At 39.7% G+C, this 21,260-nt stretch overlaps 1 protein-coding gene across 2 annotated transcripts in view; it reads right to left on the reverse strand.

Annotated features, from left to right (window-relative positions):
• Positions 1-21,260, reverse strand: part of AVL9 (AVL9 cell migration associated) — a 94,631-nt gene that overhangs the window by 35,312 nt on the left and 38,059 nt on the right. For both annotated transcript variants that reach the window (XM_025379098.1, XM_025379099.1), the window contains exons 2-6: positions 9,635-9,755; positions 8,145-8,230; positions 3,966-4,037; positions 1,366-1,455; positions 505-571 (exon numbers count right to left, since the gene is read on the reverse strand). In XM_025379098.1, the coding sequence (XP_025234883.1) occupies positions 505-571; positions 1,366-1,455; positions 3,966-4,037; positions 8,145-8,230; positions 9,635-9,755 (436 nt within the window). The remainder of the gene's footprint in view (positions 1-504; positions 572-1,365; positions 1,456-3,965; positions 4,038-8,144; positions 8,231-9,634; positions 9,756-21,260) is intronic.

The following is a 21,260-nucleotide window of genomic DNA, read 5'->3' on the forward strand; positions in this document are numbered from 1 at the left end:
AACAAACAAACAAAAAACCCAAAACAAACAAAAAAATGACTAGCTGGGAGTGGTGGCATGCACCTGTGGTCCCAGCTACTCAGGAGGCTGTGGCAGGAGAATTTTTTGAGCCCAGGAGGTCAAGGCTGCCGTAAGCCATGATCACACCACTGCACTCCAGCCTGGGTGAGAAAATGCTGTCCATTTTCATTGATAATTGAGGTAGTTTGTCTCAAAAAAAACAAAAAACAAAAAACAAAAAACAAAAAACAAACAAACAAAAAAAAAAACAACAACGCAGAAATTTACCTTGTACATTAACAGTTGTAAATCTGGTATGTTCTAATACTCTTCTCAGCATAAACACTGGCTAAGAAGATACTTAAGGAAGAAACAGCATCAAATGTTGAAGAATTTAGATCCCATATAGAGATGTAATTCTAATGAAAGTTTTACCTGCAACTCACTTTGCTAAACAAATAGAAATGAAGGAATCTCTTTTAACTTGTAAGTCAGTTAACTTACCAAGATATACTTGGGATCCTTCTAATGAAGCACCTCCCAAGGAACTATTCATATGTTCATAAAGTTCCTATAAAATATAGATTGAACTTAGCACATTTTATTATCATTTTAGATCTGAATTAGAAATATATTGATCAGAAAAAAAGTTGGTTTCTTAATTGAGGCAGTTTGTTCTGCTAGGCGCTAAATTTAAAAACAAGCCTCTCTGCAACCTTGCCAGTTCTCATTTCTTCTCTTCTGGATATGAGCAGTATCAGAAGAGATGTGGGCAGTGAGTATGAAAAACTACTCAGGGTATTCCTTTCTCCCTCTACATTTTAGAGCATGTCTCATTCACATAGTGGTATGAATTCCTAGTGTAAATTCCCTCTGCCCCTTGCTAAGTCCCTAGCTGTCCTATTCCCACCAGAATCCATGAGAGATCCATATTCTTTACATGAATGGTGGCATTGAGGAAAACATGCTATCCATTTTCGATAAAATAATCATGTGGTTTTTCTGGTCTATGTATTGGGAGCTAGGAACCAGAAACCTGATATATAAAAATACTGTGCAGTTTATTAGTAAGATAAGCAAATTTATAGAAGCAATGCCATAGCAAAAGGGCTATTATCCACTAAGAGAAACATTACTGTTAGTTATAGTTATTTGTAGTCATTATTTCCCCCCAAAAAAAAAAAAAGTTTGGTTAAATTTAGTATTTGCGCAGATTCCTAGTCTTTCAGTGTTTTGATGCAAATGTGTTTTCACATTAGAATGTCTTTCTTAAGGTAATAATTATCCTTCACAGTATTACTGACAATATTTACTTGATTCATGAGCATATCTTCAGCCAAACACTATAGAGGGGTATAAAGTTACCTTTAGAATGGAAATTTGGGAAAAATCCTTCTCTTCAAAATATGCATGTGTAATGAGTTGAAGTTTTGCTTGAAGTAAACCATACAAAGGCTTAAAGGAAAACAGAGAAATTACCATTGATTGATAATAATTGGTTGATAACAGTAAAATTGGTTGATAATAGTAAAAGAAACAGAACCCCACAACTTTTTAATTTGAAGAGAACAGGGAGAAAAAAGTTAGTAACTATCAACTTTAGTGCGTATTATTCATAGTTGAAAGCTGTGAAGTCATCTGTTCTTTGGCTGCAAGTGAAAAGTACCTGAAACACAGTACAGTGCTTAAGAGTGTGGGCTCAGACTTGCTGGGCCTGGCTCCATCACTCAGCTCTGGGGAATCTAACCTCTCCACCTCTGCTTGCTGATGTGAACATGGGCATATGAAAACAGTACCTCTTACTTGACTGTTTTAAGGATTAAATACCAGGTAAAAGCACTTGGTAAGAAGTATCTGACACACAGAAAAAATCCAAACATTAGCTATTACAGCATCCAAACATTAGCTATTACTATTATATGATTTAAAACATATTCTAATTCTGCACACTGTTTTGCTGGCCTGTAGTGACATTTATTCATCCTTATAACAGTCTGTTTTTAAATCTATTTGAACATTCATGATTACATTTAAGTTCATTTCCCTTTTTTGTCCTCTGTGGAGGCTCACTCCTCTGGGAGTGGTGGCATGCACCTGTGGTCCCAGCTACTCAGGAGGCTGTGGCAGAAGACAAACAACTAGTTTGTGTCCTTTATCATAATATTGTTTTATACATTTGAGCAAAGTTATCCCTTAATCCTTATTTCTCTATTTAGGATCTTCTTCTACCATTTTCATCTTTTTATTTGTAATGTTCTTTTCTAGATGTTTTCTCATTTCTATGTCCATTTCAGGATGCAATGACCAATGATGTATATATACTCTAATTAATTAAAAACAAGTAATACTGGAAGAGTCTCTTTTCCAGTATCCCTGTTAATATATCATGATTCCCATCAAAGTATAAAATCATTTTATTGTTATACATAGACTTCAATACATAGACCAGAAAAACCACAACCAGACCTTTGAGTAAGCTACCCTCTTCCCATCTCTTGTGTCTGCTTTAAAAGCAGAGACAGATAAAACTTGATTTTTTTGCCCCAATTTTATCACTTAGTAGTTACATGTCTGTGAGAATTACACATTTTTTTCTCTGAGATATGCCTTTATTTATAAAGTGAGAACAGTAACTATGTCTCAATGTTGTTATAAGGATGGAAATGACAATTACATATAACAAGTGTCTGGTACAGAATTAATGCCTGATATATAGGCACTCAATAAATGGCATCTTTTATTATTGTAATCGTCCTTTGAAGAATGATTATTCAGGAAGTCTCTTAACATGTTGCATTTCCTTTAATATCTGGTACTCTTATTCTTCGGTCATCTGGTCCAGTATAAAAAAGCTATTCACTCATGTATATTTTTTCAGGCTACTCTTCTCAAAGCTGTGTATAGGAATCAGATGAATAATTGATCAATTTTCTGACACTGGGGTCTTTTATAACAGCCATTCCTTTTCTTTTCTCTGGTTTTTTTGAGACGGAGTTTCCCTCTGTCACCCACGCTGGAGTGCAGTGGCTGATCTCTGCTCACTGCAACCTCCGCCTCCTGGGTTCAAGCGATTCTCCTGCATCAGCCTCCTGAGTAGCTGAGATTACAGGGGCACGCCATCATGACTGGCTAATTTTTTTTTTTTGTATTTTTAATAGAGACGGGGTTTCAGCATGTTGGTCAGGCTGGTCTCGAACTCCTGACCTCATGATCCGCCCACCTCGGCCTCCCAAAGTGCTGGTATTATAGGTGTGAGCCACCACACCTGGCCACAGCCATTCCTTTTCTAGGAGACTATTGTTGCCTTATATGTAAAATTACTTCTTGGAAGAAATATTCTTATCCTCCAAATTTTATTTTGGATAAAATAAGATTTTGGCTGGGCACAATGGCTCACGCCTATAATCCCAGCACTTTGGAAGGCTGAGGCAGGTGGGTTGCTTGAGCTCAGGAGTTTGAGACCAGCCTAGGCAAAACGGTAAAACCTCGTCTCTACCAAAAATATAAAAATATTAGCCAGGCATGGTAGTGCATGCCTGTGGTCCCAGCCACTCAGGAGGCTGAGGTGGGAGGATTGCTTGAGCCTGGGAGGCAGAGGTTGCAGTAAGCCAAGGTCATGCCACTGCACTCCAGCCTGGGCAACTGAGTGAAAGACTGTCTCAAAAAAAAAAAAAAAAAAAAGATTTTGGACAAAACCAAAATGGATAAATGAAATATATCAGCTACCTCATTTTGTTTACATGTCAACTTACTTTCCAATAGCTATAAGATCTCCTTTCTCTTACCCAGTCTTGGGTAGAGGTGTAAATGAAAACTGCTGAAAGGGAAAGAGAATGAGGAGATGCTAGGGCATAAATAATTTTAATATGTCATTTAAATCTCTTCTTATTCTAATAGTGCCTTATCCTTAAAGAAAGATCTGCCATGAAAGTTTAACATAATGAACGAGTTACTTGGTCTCTTACCAGCTTGCTTAGAACACAGACACTTTTCTGAACAGTCTCTCTGGTGATATCTGCTTGCCTTACTTTCAGTGCCTATTATAAACAAAGAGCAATTTATCAGAATATTTGATAGCAATATTTCAAAAATTATTTTTCAATATAAAAATAGCAATTATATGTAAGAAATTTCTTACATTCAGTTAAATTAAAAAAGTTATTAAGACTCTCAGGAAATACTGAACAAATAAATGTCAGTTTGGCCCTATGTGCCAGAATCTGTGGGAGGCACTGGGAATATAATAGTGAAGGGACAATCCCAAATCTTAAGGAATTTATAATCTGATGGAGAATACTTTATGTATAAGTCACCAGGCCCAAATCAACCATTCAATGCAAATCAATCACTGTTGATTCTGGTTATAAATGGACAGTCCTTTCAGAGACCATTGTTTCTGGTGAGAAGGGGCTAGTTCAAGAGACAACAAAAGGCCAGGAGCAATGGCTCATGCCTGTAATCTCAGCATTTTGGGAGGCTAAGGTGGGTGGGTCACCTGAGGCCAGGAGTTCGAGACCAGCCTGGCCAACATGGTGAAACCCCATCTCTACTAAAAATACAGAAATCAGTCAGGTGTGGTGGCACAAGCCTGTAGTCCCAGCTACTTGGAAAGCCGAGGCAGGAGAATCGCTTGAACCCGGGAGACAGAGGTTGCAGTGAGCTGAAATCGTGCCACTGCACTACAGCCTGGGCGACAGAGTGAGACTCTGTCTAAAAAAAAAAAAAAAAGGAAAAAGAGATGACAAAAACAGATAGCTTGTTCTCCAGAGATGGAAGAACTGTCAGTAATTTTGTTAAGTTAGTTGTGCCATGTTGCCTGGAAACTTGTATTGGCACCCAGCACCAAACACAAGCACATAACTTATTTCTCAGTGATTGTGAGGATGACTATGTGAGATTTCTACAGTCCTCTACTAGTAGAGAGCAAATCTTGATTTGATTAACCTCAGGCAAGGCTGCAAGGGAAGAAAGACTTCCTCCTCTAGTGTACTGCCTGACACCTTCTTGGATCTGTCCTGAGGACCAAGGGACCCCCATGTTTTCAACTGATGACTGATGAACAGGCTTTAAATTAGCTGTGGAGTTGAATCCTTCCTCCTGATTGGATTCATCCACTGTCTCATCTTCATTAAAAAGGAGTAAAGTCTTTCTTCCAGGCTCAAGGTCCCTCCAATAACTGGTTTATCTGTCTGCTTCTATTGTCTATTATCTATTGAGAAGGATAGCAATCACTGGAAAAATGGACAACTCTAATGTACTCCTGAGTGGGTCAGAACCAGGGAGTGTGGAGACAGGCAGTATTTAAAGGCTATGCAGAGCACGAGGGCTGTTAAAACAGCACTGAGGGATAAGACCCACTTGGGAGAAATAATTTTACTAGTGCTTACATGACATATGGGTAATAAAAGGTATTAAAAGGAGCAAATTTCCAAGAACAGGCAGCAGCTCAATTCATCTCACATGTAAATATGTAAAGGTAATAGTGTAACAGTGAAATAGCAAAAGAACATAACTAACTGCATTTTTTAGGCAGCGTTTCCTTGTTCCTGCACATAGAAAAGGATAATTTTAGAGTACCAATATGCAAAAATTGCAATCATGCATGTTTTAAAACCAACTCTGGGATTTAAAAGGTATGTAAACAACTAACTATGTTTTGTTAAAGACTTACAGAAGCATTGTGGCCTGACCAATGATAAAGAAGTATCCAACCTCCTTGGACCCTTGCTGGTACCCAGATGTCTGTGTGTCACCTCATGACACCAACTTCCTCTTCTTCCCCATATCCCTCTCCCATAAAAATCCTCCAGACAGACTGAAAAATTTAAGATGCTACTTTAGACTGCTAGCTCACCATCTAGCTGGCTTTCCAAATAAATCTGCTTTTCCTCCCAGCAACTCTCTTCTCTCCTGTCTTTTGAGCGGCGTGCAGCCAAACCTGGGTTTGATTACAATAGTATATGAAAACATCAACTGCTCAAAGCTGTCAGTTGAACTCTTACTCTCAGGTTTCTTTTATCTTTTTTAAAAAAATTTATTATTTTTTTTTTTTTTTTGAGATGGAGTCTCGCTCTGCTGCCAGGCTGGAGTGCGGTGGCGCCATCTCAGCTCACTGCAGCCTCCGCCCTCCTGGGTTCAAACAATTCTTCTGCCTCAGCCTCCCAAGTAGCTGGGACTACAGGTGTGCGCCGCCATGCCCAGCTAATTTTTTTGTATTCTTAGTAGAGATAGGGTTTCACCATGTTAGCCAGGATGGTCTTGATCTCCTGACTTCGTGATCCACCCGCCTTGGCCTCCCAAAGTGCTGGGATTACAGGTGTGAGCCACCAGGCCCAGCCTCTTTTATCTTTATTTTCTCAGCTTCGTTGAGGTATAATTGACAAAAATTGTACACATTTAAGGTGTATGCTATTATTTGACATAATATCTTTAGCTTTAGATTCCGTTATTCATGATGTAACACGGATATTCTAGGTTCCAGGCCCTGTGCTTAGAGGGTTATTTCATGGTAGTTACCTACTTTGGGTATCCTGGAATTTACACCTGTAGTTTACATTTAAGTGGGTCAGAGGAAAAACAGACACACAGTCTATGAGTCTAGCTGATGGGTACACAGGTACTCAGTGTGCTATGTTTTCAATTTATCTGCATGGTTGAAATTTCCATCATAACAAGTTATGCATGTTTGAAATTTCCATCATAACAAGTTAGAAAAAGATTTACTAATTGTTCACTCGAGGAAGCTTTTAAAACTTTTAATTGTCCAGGCTCAAATCCCAGAGATTCTAATTCAGTCACTAGGAGGAAAGGCTAGGTACAGATATTTACACACACACACACACACAAAAAAAGTCTCCAGGTAATTCTGATTAAAAATCATTGTTTTAGAGCAGTGGTTGTGAATCTTGACTACGTAGAAAATCACCTGGGGAGCTTTTAAAACATTCCCACCTGCCATGTCTAGATCATTAAATCAGAATCTTTTGGGGTGGGGGAAGACCCACTTATCCTAGCTTTTAAAGCTCTCCAGGTGATTGCAATGTGCAGCTGAGAATGAGAACCACTCACTACTTTAGAGTATTATTGACCTTTTGAAAGAGCTTTTTACTCATTAAGATTATCCCCACCACAAAAAAAACAGTGCTACACATAAGCAAATCATGAAAGGTGGGGCCACCATCTTGGCTTATTTGAATTTATTAATTAGAGCTATTATAGTAAGTCAGGCATTAAGCTAGCAGGTACTTAAGAATAATCAAGGCTGGGCACAGTGGCTCAGCCTGTAGAGGCTGAGGAGGGCAGATCACTTGAACTCAGGGGTTCGAGACCAACCTGGGCATCGTGGCGAAACCCTGTCTCCATAAAAAACACAAAAATTAGCTGGGCATGGTGGCACAAACCTGTATCCCAGCTACTTGGGAATCTGGGCTGGGAGGAGGGCTTGAGCTTGGGGTCAAGGCTGCAGTGAGCCAAGATTGTGCCACTGCACTCCAGCCTAGGCAACAGAGTGAGACTCTTCCTGGAAAAAAAAAAAAAAAAAAGAGAAAAGAAAAAAAAAGAAATCTTAGAGATAATTAAGACAACTTATGAGTAGTTGGGAGCCCCTCTAAGCATGTCCCACTACTTCTGAAATGCTGCTTAAAAAAAGGCAAGACACAGTGGTGCACACCTGTAGTCAAAGCTACTCAGCAGGCTGAGGCAGGAGGATCCCTAGAGCCTACGAGTTTAAAACCAGCCTGGGCAAAATAGCAAGGTCCTGTCTTTAAAAAAATAAAAAAACTAAAAAACACACAAGCATTACCACTCAATTTTTCTAAGTTATATGCCAAACACTAGAAACAGAAAATTCAAAGACATCTTGAAATGTAAGTACAGTATTTAAAAGACAAATGGATAATTTATGTATCACTATCTAAAAACAATGTACAAAATATTATGATACAAATATAAGCATAGCCACCAATGTCAACTTAATAAAATGTTTCTGTGAATAAACTGGTACTAGTGAAAAAACAGCTACAAATTATATTCAAAAATCTAAAACAACATTACAGGCACCACTGAAAAATAAAGACTGTGTTTCTCTAAGTGTCCAACATCTAAGAAAGGTCTTTGGAGTTGTTTTTCATTATTAACTATCATACCTTGGCTTCAATTTGTCGATAGCAAGAGATACCAAATACTGTGGCTCCATTTCCATTTCTGGGTGGCAAGTGAAAAAACACAGTATCTAAGAGATACATAGAAAAATGTAAATAGTGAGGTGAATTACCCTTATTAATAAGTAGTAAAATCTGAAGCTATCATAATGCAGTCATTAACACAAAAATGACAAAACAAGGAATCCAAATCATACTTATTTGTAGCACCACAACCAGTGGTTTCCTAGAATTTTTCTCATTGCCTTATGGTAAATACTCATCACAAAAAGCCCAAGAGGCTGAATTATAACAGGTCAAACTGAGACTGCAATTACAGAAAATACTTAATCTTTAGGGAATCGTTCTAGATTAAAAGAAAGTAGACAGTCATAAAAGCCAATAGCAACACATGAACCTTGAATGAATACAAGAAATCTGGGGGACAACTGAGAAAATTTGAACATAGATTGGATGTTAGATAGTATTATGAAATTACTGTTAAATCTCTTAGCTGTGATAATGGTACTGGAAGTTACACTGGGGAATGATCTCATTCTCAGATCTTAAGTATTTAAAGTGTCACTGCCTTTCAGATAGTACAGACAAAATTATATACATACACAAATACAAAGAAAATCTGTAGAACATTTGCTATAATCTTAATTCACATGTTTGCAGCAGTCCTTTCGCTGGGTATGGTGGCACCGCCAGGCATGGTGGCTCACATCTGTAACCACAGCTACTGGGAAGGCTGGGGTAGGAGAACTGCTTGAGCTCAGGAGTTTGAGACCAGCCTGGGCAACAGGGCAACAGTGAGACTCCATCTCCAAAAAAAAAAAACAAAAAAAAAAACCAGAAAGAAAAGCAACAGCAACAATAACAACAAAAACATTTTTGTAGAGCATCAAATACCATAGTAAAATACAGTCCTTCATTAAGTCAGGCAAAATACTCATTTATAGGGTGGTAGGAGATTCGGTAAGAACTTCACAGCCCTGCTTTTTTTGAAGGTGTTAACATGCTCTGCATGCAAGCAAGCAACCTTGCAAGCAGAGTACTTGTGACAGCAGTGGTTCCAGAGGCGCAAAAACAATCTCAGCTGCTTCTAAGGTGGGCACTGGAGCAATAACCTACTACTGCAAGTATGCAGCTAGAGTCCCAAGCAACGTACAGCTGGTGCTGGCAAGCCCCCTGGTTTGCCTCTGAGGAGTATGACGTATAGATGTAGGAAGTGCTTCCAGTGGTGGCTGTCCTGCTTTGGCTAATCACTTGGCAGAGGCGTGGCCAAGGTTCACTAGCCGCAGTCAATGTAAGCCTGGCACTCCTTTAGAGGTGCTCTAGTGAATGACTAGTTATCTCCAAACAAGCATGTAAATATTTTATAAATAGTTCTAACAGGCTGAAGGCCTTTAATTTCTCAAAGTATTTAGAACCTAAGATATTTTGGCAAATTTTTTCAAAAATGTCACCTGTTTCACTGTCTTGTGACATACCTTCCTGGTAGTTGTGTGCGCCATCTGGTAAGGCAAGGAAGGGCAAATACTTCCATTCTTCAGGTAAAGTGTGGCTGTCATGTCCATCTCCTGGAATCAGGGGCGGGTAAGAGAATTCAACCTAAAATAGCAAGGAATGTTAGCCAAAAGGTGGTTGATCAAAGGAAGCATTTTATTCTGATATGTAAAAATGCTTTTAAACCTTGAATGACAGAAGTTGGGATAAGCCACACTGTATAATGTCATTTGATATCATCAGCAAACCTATGGCACAGAAGAGGGGAAAAAAAAGCAGTAAAAGGAGGAAAAGTTTATAAGCTTTTCTCCACTTTCTGATTTAAGGGCTGTTAAACTTGAATGTGCATAAGGGGTAGTGGGGTTGGTGACTGGACTGCAGATTGATATTTGGGGGCTGTCACCAAACAGATGGTAGTTGAAGCCATAGGGCCCTTAGGAAAACCAACGGCCTACTGAATTGAGTAGGAGAGGTCCAACAAAGGACCCCCAAATTTAGCCCAGAATCACTTTTAGAACCAATCCTTAATGTGGAATAGGATGGCTCATCTTTCCACATTTCAATGAAATCAAGCTGCCACTTCAATCACAGGAGAGTCAACTGTAAAAGGGTTTTAAAAATGATTAAAAAATTTTTTTTTTGTCCACTGAATTTAAAATTCGTGATTTTTTTTTTTTTTTTTTTTTTTTTTGAGACAGTCTCGCTGTCAGCCAGGCTGGAGTGCAGTGGCATGATCTCAGCTCACTGCAATCTCCATCTCCCAGGCTCAAGCGATTCTCCTGCCTTAGCCTCCCAAGTAGCTGGGATTACAGGCGTGTGCCACCACACCCGACTAATTTTTTTGTATTTTCAGTACAGACGGGGTTTCACCATGTTGGCCAGGCTGGTCTCGAACTCCTGACCTAAGGTAATCTGCCTGCCTCGGCCTCCCAAAGTGCTGGGATTACAGGTGTGAGGCACCGCATCCGGCCAATTCGTGATTATTTCTAAAGGTGATCCAATTCCAAATTTAAAATGTTTAAAGACACCAAAAAAAAGGACTGTAAAAAGACTGCCTCCCACCCTTGGGAGGCAGCTACCCAGTCCCTGCTCCCGTCGCCAGACGCAATCAATGTTTTTCATTTAGAAGAACTCTTCAAAAGTTTAGATTAAGGAGTAAAACTTTTCTTCCAGAGATCATTTAAAATCAACTGAAAAATTGGCTGGGCACAGTGGCTCACACCTGAATTCTCAACACTTTGGGAGGCTGAGGCGGGTGGATCACCCGAGGCCAGAAGTTTGAGACCAGCCTGGCCAACATGGTGAAATCCCGTCCCTACTAAAAATACAAAAATTAGCCAGGTGTGGTGGCGCACGCCTGTAATCCCAGCTACTCAGAAGGATGAGGCAGGAGAATCACTTGAACCCAGGAGGTGGAGGTTGCAGTGAGTGGAGATTGTGCCACTGCACTGCAGCCTGGGCAACAAGAGTGAGACTCTGTCTCAAAAAAAATAAATAAAATAATTAACTGAAGGTGAGGCAAAAATAATCTCCGATTACATTTCTCTGTATCTTCTCTATAATTTATCATACAGGTTTCATCCCAATTTGCTTTGTTGGACAATTTTTTTAAAAGTGTGAGGGAAGGCAGGATGTGACGAGGTAAGATACACACAAATTCAAAGCTGATGTTAAGTTGGCAATTTTAGAGTTAAAAAAGTTAACAATTCAGTTATTTAACACCAAAAATAAATGCAAGAAAATAATCATATTTTATGTAATCAGTACCAAAGTCCCATATATAGTGTATTTATCATAAGGAGTCCTGGTAATTATTACTAAACAATCTTTTAGAAAACCATTAAATTTTGATGCACAGATATTTACTTAAAATGAATTTTGTATGAAATAAACATGTTTTTAAATAAGCATAAACATCATGTACCCCAATTCTCATGATGCATCATGAAATATGTTTCTCTTTAGGGTCCAAAAAATTTAATATAGAAAATTCTAAAAAAAGTAGTACAACAATGCTTAATCTCATTTTTAATCACAGAAATACAATTTGAATTAATATAATTTTTATCCATCTATTGAAAAACATTAAAAAGAAGCCTGCTGTGGGAATGTACAGTACACTGGCACAACAGTTTGGAGGGCAACTTGGCTGTATTATCAACAACACATTTACCCTTTATTAAGATAACAAAATGAGAGGCCCTCAGACTGAGGTGGCTCTAAGGCTCAGGGTTCTACTTAAGCAAACCAAAACTGAATTTAAAAGATCACCAAGCTTAGCTCAGCCAATGACAGGCAGCCAACTGGGCATTAGTTACATTTTCTTGAACTTCCCACAGGCATGGCCCAAATAAGGCAACTGCTTCAATTTTAACCAAATAATTTCTTTGCTCTACATCTATATTCACCCTATAAATACCTTCCCTCATGCTCCTTTAGTAGAGCCCCAACCACTTCTGGTTTGGAGCTGCCTGACTCATGAAGCACTGTCTGCTCACATACACTTCTTAAAATCTTAATGTGCCAAAATTCATCCTTTACCACCTTTGACTCAGCAATTTCAGTTTTAGAAATTTATCCCATAGATACTCTCACATATTCAGATACATACAAAAATGTTCATAGCAGTATAATTTATTTCAACATGAAAGGGAAACCTAAATATTCATCATGAGTGGCTACATCGGTGGTTTCTATCAGTTTTGTCCAGCTGTTAAAAAGAATGTCAGATTCATATATACTGATAAAGCAAGACAGCCACAATATCCTGTGTGATAGGCAAAATAATGGCCTTCCAAAGATATGCTAATCCCCCGACTCTATTTGTTACCTTACTTGGCAAAAGGGACTTTGCAGATATGATTAAGGATCTTGAGCTAGGGAATATCCAAGTGGGTAAAGTGTAATCACAGAGTCCTTATAAGAGAGGAAGAGGAATCAGTGAAAGAGTTATTTGAAGATGCTATGCCACTGGCTTTAAAGATGGAAGAAAGGGCCATGAAACAAGAAATGCAGGAGACCTTTAGGAGGTGGAAACAGTAAGATAATCAAGTCTTTCCTGGAGCTTCCAGAAGAAATGGAGCCCAGCCAACACCTTGATTTTTGCCCAGTGAAACCCATTTTGGAATTCTGACCTCAGAACTTTAAATTCTGACCTCAGAACTTTAAACTTTAAATGTGACCTCAGACACATAAATTTGTGTCATTTTAAGGCATTACATTTGTGGTAATTTTTCAGCAGCAAGAGAAAACTAATACATACTGTTAAATTTTAAAAGCAAGTAGCATATCAGTAAACAGTGTCAGAGGCACCCTAACCAGAGTGACTTCATCTTGAATAAAGGCTGGATAAAGCCAAACCTGCTGTGGTATGTTCCCAGGGGACTGGGCACTCTTGGTCACAAGGTGTTTATGTTTGAGGGAATGAGTTAATGATGTTAACTAACTGAAGACCTAGGACTTATGGAAATGTCCCAGCACTTTAAGAACAAAAAGCATTCTTAGTTTAAGAATAGGTTTTGCTTTAAAAATAATAGTACACTCAAAAATTCTTGCTAAAATCAATAGTAATATAGGAAAATAACAATACTAACAGCCTGTCACAAACTGGTCACAAGCCTTTGTAATGAAGCACACTTTTCTTTTCCTTTTTATTTATTTATTTTTGAGATGGAGTTTCACTCTTATTGCCCAGGCTGGAGTGTAATGGCATGATCTCGGCTCACAGCAACCTCTGCCTCTTGGGTTCAAGCGTTTCTCCTGTCTCAGCTGCCTGAGTAGCTGGGACTATAGGCATGCACCACCACGCCCGGCTAATTTTGTATTTTTAGGAAAGACAGGGTTTCTCCATGTTGGTCAGGCTAATCTCAAACTGCTGACCTCAGGTGATCCACCCGCCTCGGCCTCCCAAAGTGCTGGGATTATAGGCGTGAGCCACTGCGCCCGGCAGAAGTTCACTTTTCTTAATAACCTATATTAGCATTATATTTGAAATGGGTGCACCCTCCTCTTGCTCTCTGAGGATGCCCTATTCTGTAATTCAGCAGTCTGTAATAAATTCTTTTAACTTCACTCTACTCTGTGACTTGCCCTGAATTCGTTCCTGCATGACAGCCAAGAACCTGCTCTTGGGGTCTTGGACAAAACCCCTTGACTGGTGACGGTAGTATAATTCTATAGTTACTGTGATTCCATTTGTGCAAAAAAAAGTTTCTGTAAATAGATTTTAAAAACATGCTTGAAAAGATACTTGAAAAACTATATACACTGTTGGCAGATGTTTTAACTCTGGAGAGGAGAATGAGGTTGGGGACTGAAGATAAGTGAATACTCCTGTTACTTTAAAAAAAAATTGCCACCTTTTTTATTGAAATTTTCAAACTTACAGAAAGTTGAAAGAATATGAACAACCTAACAAACTTGATCTTCATTTACCAACTGCATTGCTTCTTTAGCCACACTTGTTTTATCTGTGTTGTATGTGTACACAAAAACGATTTTCTAAATGATTTAACAGCAAGTGGAGCATACTACCTTTACTTTTAATTAAGTGTTTTTTAAATGGATATGCATTGCTTGCAGGATTAAAAACAAATAAATAAAAAAGACATTCACAAGCAGTTCTTAACTTCTGAAGGAAATCTTATTTCCATCCTATAATCTTGGGAGTTAAGGGCAGGTATAGAAATCTATCTTCTTTTCTGAAGATTTAGTTAACAGGTTGCCATTGGCCAGAAGTTTAATTAATATCTGAAGCTATGCTATGCTTAACATATTCTCCGAATTTCCAACTCTACTGAAGGAAGATCAGTTTTAGATGGTTCTAGCTGAAACTGAAGACGCAGTTGACTCAAAACTGTCATAAATAGAAGTGTGGATACTACATGGATTCCAAGAATTCCATGGGTAAAATTAAGGTTGTTCTAGCCTGACTTGGGCCCAGAGTACTTACAACATTGCTTCATTGGGAAAGTGTTCAGAATTTCAAACAGTCAACTTTTAGAACACAAGTCTTTCATAAATTGCAGACTGCCTGTACTGTGTTGGCAGCTTTCTATAATTCTCTTCTCCTACTGGTAGATTTTTCTACCAACAAATATATCCATTTGGAAACTGCTGAAATTGCTAATCAAGTTCAAAACCGTTTATTAAAACTCCTTTGTGGCTGGGTGCGGTAGCTCACACCTGTAATTCCAGCACTTTGGGGGACCAAGGCAGGCGGATCATGAGGTCAGGAGATCAAGACCATCCTGATCAACATGGTGAAACTCTGTCTCTACTAACAATACAAAAAATATTAGCTGGGCATGGTGGCAGGCCCCTGTAGTCCTAGCTACTCAGGAGGCAGAAGAATTGCTTGAACTCGGGAGGTGGTGGTTGCAGTGAGCTGAGCCGGCGCCAGGGCACTCCAGCATGGGCGACAGAGAGACTCTGTCTTTAAAAAAAAAAAAAAAAAAAAAGATATATATTTCATCATTTTAATATCAATCTTCTATTGTTGAGTTTTTCTAGTTTTTTAAAACACTATACTACTGCAAACTGTTCAGAATATTCAAATGTGATATAATTAAAAATACATATATTTGGTCTTTGTCCCTCATTCCTGGAACAAAACTCCTAACATCCTTGGAATTTCCTGAGTAATAGGAACATCTTTTGTTATTCATAATAAGCCCCAATCAATCATACTTGAGTTTATGCTAAGGTGACTCTAGTGGTAGGATGACCTAGATAGCTTCAGGACAGGGGCTGATCACCAGAAAGATCAAGCCTTGATGAAAGAGATGTAACTTTCAGCCCTACCCCTTGACCTCCCAGGAACGGTGTTAAGAGTTTGAGTTCTATCACCAATGGCCAGTGATTTAGTCAATCATGCCTATGTAATGAAACCTCCATAAAAACAATGGGATTCAGTGAGTTCCTGGGTTGTTGAACACATCAAAGTGCTGGGAGGGCAGCATGCTAAAGATGGCATGGAGACTCCCTGACTCTCCAACCAACATACTTGCTTTATTCATCTCTTCCATCTGGTTGTTCCTGAATTGTTTCCTTTAATAATAAACCAGTAAATGCAAGCAAAGAGTTTTCCTGAGTTGTATGAGTCATTCTGGCAAATTATCAAACCTCAGAGAAGGTTATGGGAAACCCTGAATTGGCAACAAAGTCAGAGAGAGATGGGGTGGCCTGGGGCCCAGGACTTGTGATTGGTGCCTGAAGTGAGGGCAGTTTTGTGGGATTGAGTGAGCCCTTACAGAGTTTGATGTTAACTGAGTAGTTAATGTCACAATATGACTTAATTGTAGAATTCCCAGTTGCTATCTGAGAATCCCTAAGAATCAAAGATTAAGCATGAAAAAAAAATGTTATTTCCAAATTGATGGTATATTTAAATCTTAAACTGTATATTTTTCATATTTTAAATACTGACTGAATACTCTGTATGTCCCCTTTCTATATATCCAAATTAATCCACACAGACACAAAATTTCATGGCACAGAGGCTAAAGAGGAATTCTCTTGGAAGTTAACATGAGACTCTTAAATACTCAGTTGAATCAAGACAATTTAAATAGTAATGCCAATTAAACTAACCAGCACCACGTAAGTGAAGGTAAGCGTAGTAGGCTGCCTCACTGCACAGCTCCAGGGAGAGCTACATTGTCATTTACACAAATGGCTCTCCATGGAATTGTGTCATGAAGTACATATAGCTGTACATGGCAGCCCTAAGTATATGTAAAAAACCACAGACAAAAACCAATGCTAAGTACCCAGATACATCAGTCCTCACGCTGCTATGAAAAAATACCTGAGACTGGGTAATTTATAAAGGAAAGAGGTTTAATTAACTCACAGTTCTGTATTGCTAGAGAGGAAACCTCAGGAAACTTATAATCATGGCAGAAGGCAAAGGAGAAGCAGGCGCCTTCTTCACAGGCAGTGGAATGGAGTGAGTGCAAGCAGCGGAAATGCCAGATATTTATAAAACCATCAGATCTCGTGAGATTCATTCACTATCACGAGAACAGCATGGGTGAAACTGCCCCCATGATCCAATTACCTCTACCTGGTCCTGCCATTGACACGTGGGGATTATGGGGAATATAATTCAAGATGAGATTCTGGGTGGGGACACAGCTAAACCATATCACCAGAAATTGAGAAACACTTATTCTCATCCAGTAGGGTTATTATTAAATAGTGAAATTTAATGGCCCAAAATCTAAATCAAATTTGGGGATCAAAATAGAGTCTGCCAAGATAAATTTAACAGTTTATTTGAGCAAAGAACAATTCACCAGTCACGCAACCCTTAGAACAAGAAGTTGAGAGCTCATCTCCGCAATGTGGGTAGTGAGTATTTTTGGATGGGTAAAAGGCTGAAGAAAGCAGAAATAAGGAACAAAAAGTAAATTAGTACTTTCAAAGTTACTTTCCTTGTAAGGGTTAAAGCAGAGGAGGCTCCCTTACCATGCCAGCTAAAACTGGCCTGTTTGGGAATCTGACTTTTATCTCTCTCTCTCCTGATTTCTCAGGTCAGATAACTTAGCCTGGTGACATCGAACTTTAGCAGGAGGGACCTCTATCTTGGTTTGGTCTGTTGGAGCTTGTGCAGGAACTCGGTGGAAACCAATGGTCTCCTATAGATTTTACTTACATTTCCACAAGGGGGAGGGAGCCAATTGTAGAGTTCAGGACATGACACCCCAAAGTATGTCTGTAGGACACCAGTATATGCCATTCCAAATATGCCTCTTTGGCATAGGATTACTTTAAACTGGTTATTTTGGGAAACAGACACAGGAGAAGCTCTGAAAACAGTAAAAGTTATATTTTTGTAAGAGAAATTTATTTTATAAAGAATATCTACATTTTTAAGTGTCTTCCTGTCTGTACCAGGAAGAGAAGGATGACTAAATCACTGGAAACTTTTATTTATTTGTTTATTTTGAGACAGGATCTGGCTCTGTTGCCCAGGTTGGAGTGCAATGATGTGATCTCGGCTCACTGCAACCTCCACCTCCCAGTTTCAAGCGATTCTCCTGCCTCAGCCCCCCGAGTAGCTGGGACTACAGGTGCCTGCCACCACGCACGGCCAATTTTTTTTTTTTGGTATTTTTAGTAGAGATGGGGTTTCACCGTGTTAGCCAGGATGGTCTTGATCTCCTGATCTTGTGATCCGCCCACTTCAGCCTCCCAAAGTACTGGCGTTACAGGCGTGAGCCACTGCGCCTGGCCAACAATGGCTGATTTCTAAAACATAAAAGCTGACTCTGATCACAAGGAATAAAAAAGCAATTTTTCTAAATGCTAAATGAACTATGTAAGAGAGGGTGACATGTTTGTCCTCCAGTAATAAAAATTACCATCCCTTTTCATAGTTTATAAACCAAATTGGTGTCCTCTAGTCAGATTCCATTTACTCTGTCCTAAGAAAAAAAGACTGAGGAAACAAGAAAAACTACAAAAACAAAACAACATAGTACCCAAGCACAAACTCTGAGTACTTCAGGAGTACTCTCTGTTCACTTTTTAACAATGCATTATGTTCCACTGCCAGAGAACCATGTGGCAAATAGAAGCCACACTTCCAAACTATTAGCAGACACATTAACCACATCCATGGACCCTACAGATATCAATGGCTTACAGAAGGAAGGAGAGTGCTTCACAGCTGCTCTGCCTCTTTGCTTCCTTTCTCGGTATCTCAGACATTTTTTCTTTTCACTCAGAAGCACAAAGTATTTATTTTCTTAATAGTCATAACATTTTAGGCAGCAAAATCAAAGCTCTGTCATATTTTCTGCTTAAAACAGAAGAAAACGAAAAAGCCCTGGGCATCAGACATGTTTTCTTCTCAGCTATGGTTTCTTTCTCATATCTCTTGAAAAGTCAATACTACAAAGCAATTGGCATTTATTCCTCACTCGACTACAAAGTTGGCAACAAATCACTATTTGTCAAATGTAGATTTGAAACAGCTGCACTTAACATTTCTGTACCTCAATATGACATCGTTTTCATGACTGCACTAGATGTTCAGAAATATAAAGTGTATACTGCAGAGGTAAAATGGCACCTTTGAGACTTACCAATTAAAAGTAAGGTGTTTTTTTTTTTTTTTGAGACAGTCTGGCTCTGTTGCCCAGGCTGGAGTGCAGTGGTGTGATCTTGGCTCACAGAAACTTCTGTCTCCTGGGTTTAGGCGATTCTCCTGCCTCAGTCTCCCGAGTAGCTTGGATTACAGGCACCTGCCATCACAGCCGGCCAATTTTTGTATTTTTAGTAGAGACGGGGTTTCATCATGTTGGCCAGCTGGTCTTGAACTCCTGACCTCAAGTGATCTGCACGCCTTGGCCTCCCAAAGTGCTGGGATTACAGGCATGAGCCACGGTGCCCAACCTTGTTCTGTTTTTAAGAGACAGGGTCTTGCTCTGTCACTCAAGCTGGTATGCACTGGTGTGATCAGGGCTCACTGCAGCCTCGGCCTCCTGTGCTCAAGTGGTCCTCCCACTTCAGCCTGAGTAGCTGGGACCACAGGTGTGCACCACTGCACCCAGGTAATTATTTTATTTTTCGTTGCCCAGGCTGCTCTCAAACACCTAGGCTCAAGCAATCTTCCCACCCTGGCCTCCCAAAGGGCTGGGATTACAAGCATGTGTCAGTGAGCCCATCAAGAAGTTTGTTTTTAAATTAAATGGAAATAAGTATTTTAAAGCATGTACTTTTATACATTCAAGTGAATAAAGGCTGTTATCTTCTATTTTTTTCCCTAGAATTAAAGACCTATTTATTATTTCACATCCCTTAAGTTGGAGTACTTGGATTATGAGCATGAAAACAGACAATGTGTATTTTAATTTTAATGTAGAAATTATTATAATGAGAATCCCACCACAGTGAAACAGAATATCAAGACTCTATTATATAAGATAATAGGACATTTTGCTTGTGTCAACATATATTCATAGGGACGGAGGTAGAGATATTCTAGGCAGAAAAAGGTGGGTCCCCAATAAAACCCCACCTTGAAGTGGAAAAGCCTGAAATCTGTGGCCCAAAGTGAGAACTGCTGTTTTTCCACTTGAATACTGCCTTTCACTAAACTATCCATGGCCTGCCCAGCCCCCATCCTCAGCCAGCAGAGAGACGCAGCTGGATGTGGGGGACTATGTCTGGACACTGGAGAGAAGTGGCTTGACTTCAGAGGGACAGCTTGACGGCGTAACTTTGGAAAAGAACCTGGTCGGAGATGGCTGGACTTCAGGGGAAGCTTACTCACCTGCCCCATCCCTTTTTCAGATCCCCATTCCACTAAGAGCCACTTTCATTGGCAATAAAATCCCCTGCATTTACCATCCTTCAATTCGTTCACCTCATTTTTCCTGGACGCTGGACAAGAGTTTGGGAGCCACAAGTGTGGATGCAAAAGGCGGTCACACTGCCCTGGTGGAGGACAGCTGCCTCATGTGAAAAGGCAGAGGGCCCACTGATCTGTTAACACTTAAGCTGTCTACAGATGGAAGAACGAAATGAACACTGTAACACGCCCTCTGGGGCTTTCGGGGTCACAAGCACCCCCACCTAGATGCTGCTGCGGGGCCTGCACAGAGTTTGCTCCTGCTGGTGCCTAAAAGCGCTCACTTTGGCTCCTGTACCCACTCACCTGTGCACTCCCTCCACGAGGGGAGGAATGCAGTGAGTGGAGTTTGATCCCACCAGCTCTGAGGCAGCCAGTCAGCTCCAGTGCTCATGCACTCCAGTTCCCACCACATTCGCTCGTGTGCTCCCTCCTGCGAGGAGTTGAGAGCAGTGGGCTGAGTAGGCACCCCTGTTGTGAGTCCCGCAAAGGGATGAGGGAAATATGCTACTTCAGTATTAAGGAAGTTGATTTTCATGCTATTGGTACTTGAGGCACTAACATTAAGACATTATCATTCTGTTTTTCCACTTTAAAGTTATTGGAATTTTATATGAATATATGTGTTAATGAAAATGTATATGAACATGTATATGTTAATGAACATGTATATTCATGTTCATTAACATGTAACTGCATATACACAGCAAACTGAAGATTTGATAAAATAGAGAAAGAAAAAGAATACTTATCTGAGGAATGCAAGTCCCTTTAAATTATCAGGCCCAGAAAGGGGCAGTTATTCCCTCTTGAGCTAAATAGTTACCGCTTGAAGCCACTTGCTATGCAAGCTCTAGACTGAGGCCAAGTAGCCAAAAAATGCTTTACACCCTATAGTTCAACAATGTATAGGCAATCACTAATGCCATTTCTGTAAGCCAATGAGAATTCCTGAAGAACAACTTTTGTAATTGTCCCTGCCCCCCATTTGTCTTTTTTCTTTAAAACTTGAGCCTCTCTTGTTCTCTGGAGTACTTGCCAAGGCAAACTGGAAATGTGTCCTGGACTGCAGTCCTCAACTTCTGTTCTTAAATAAACTCTTTTTTTTTAATAGACGGAGTCCTGCTCTGTCACCCAGGCTGGAGTGCAGTGGCATGATCTTGGTTCACTGCAACCTCCGCCTCCTGGGTTCAAGTAATTTTCATGGCTCAGCCTCCAGAGTAGCCAGGACCACAGGCACATGCCACCAT

Source organism: Theropithecus gelada, chromosome 3 (genome assembly GCF_003255815.1).
Source record: "Theropithecus gelada isolate Dixy chromosome 3, Tgel_1.0, whole genome shotgun sequence".
In the NCBI taxonomy this organism is placed as follows: domain Eukaryota; kingdom Metazoa; phylum Chordata; class Mammalia; order Primates; family Cercopithecidae; genus Theropithecus; species Theropithecus gelada.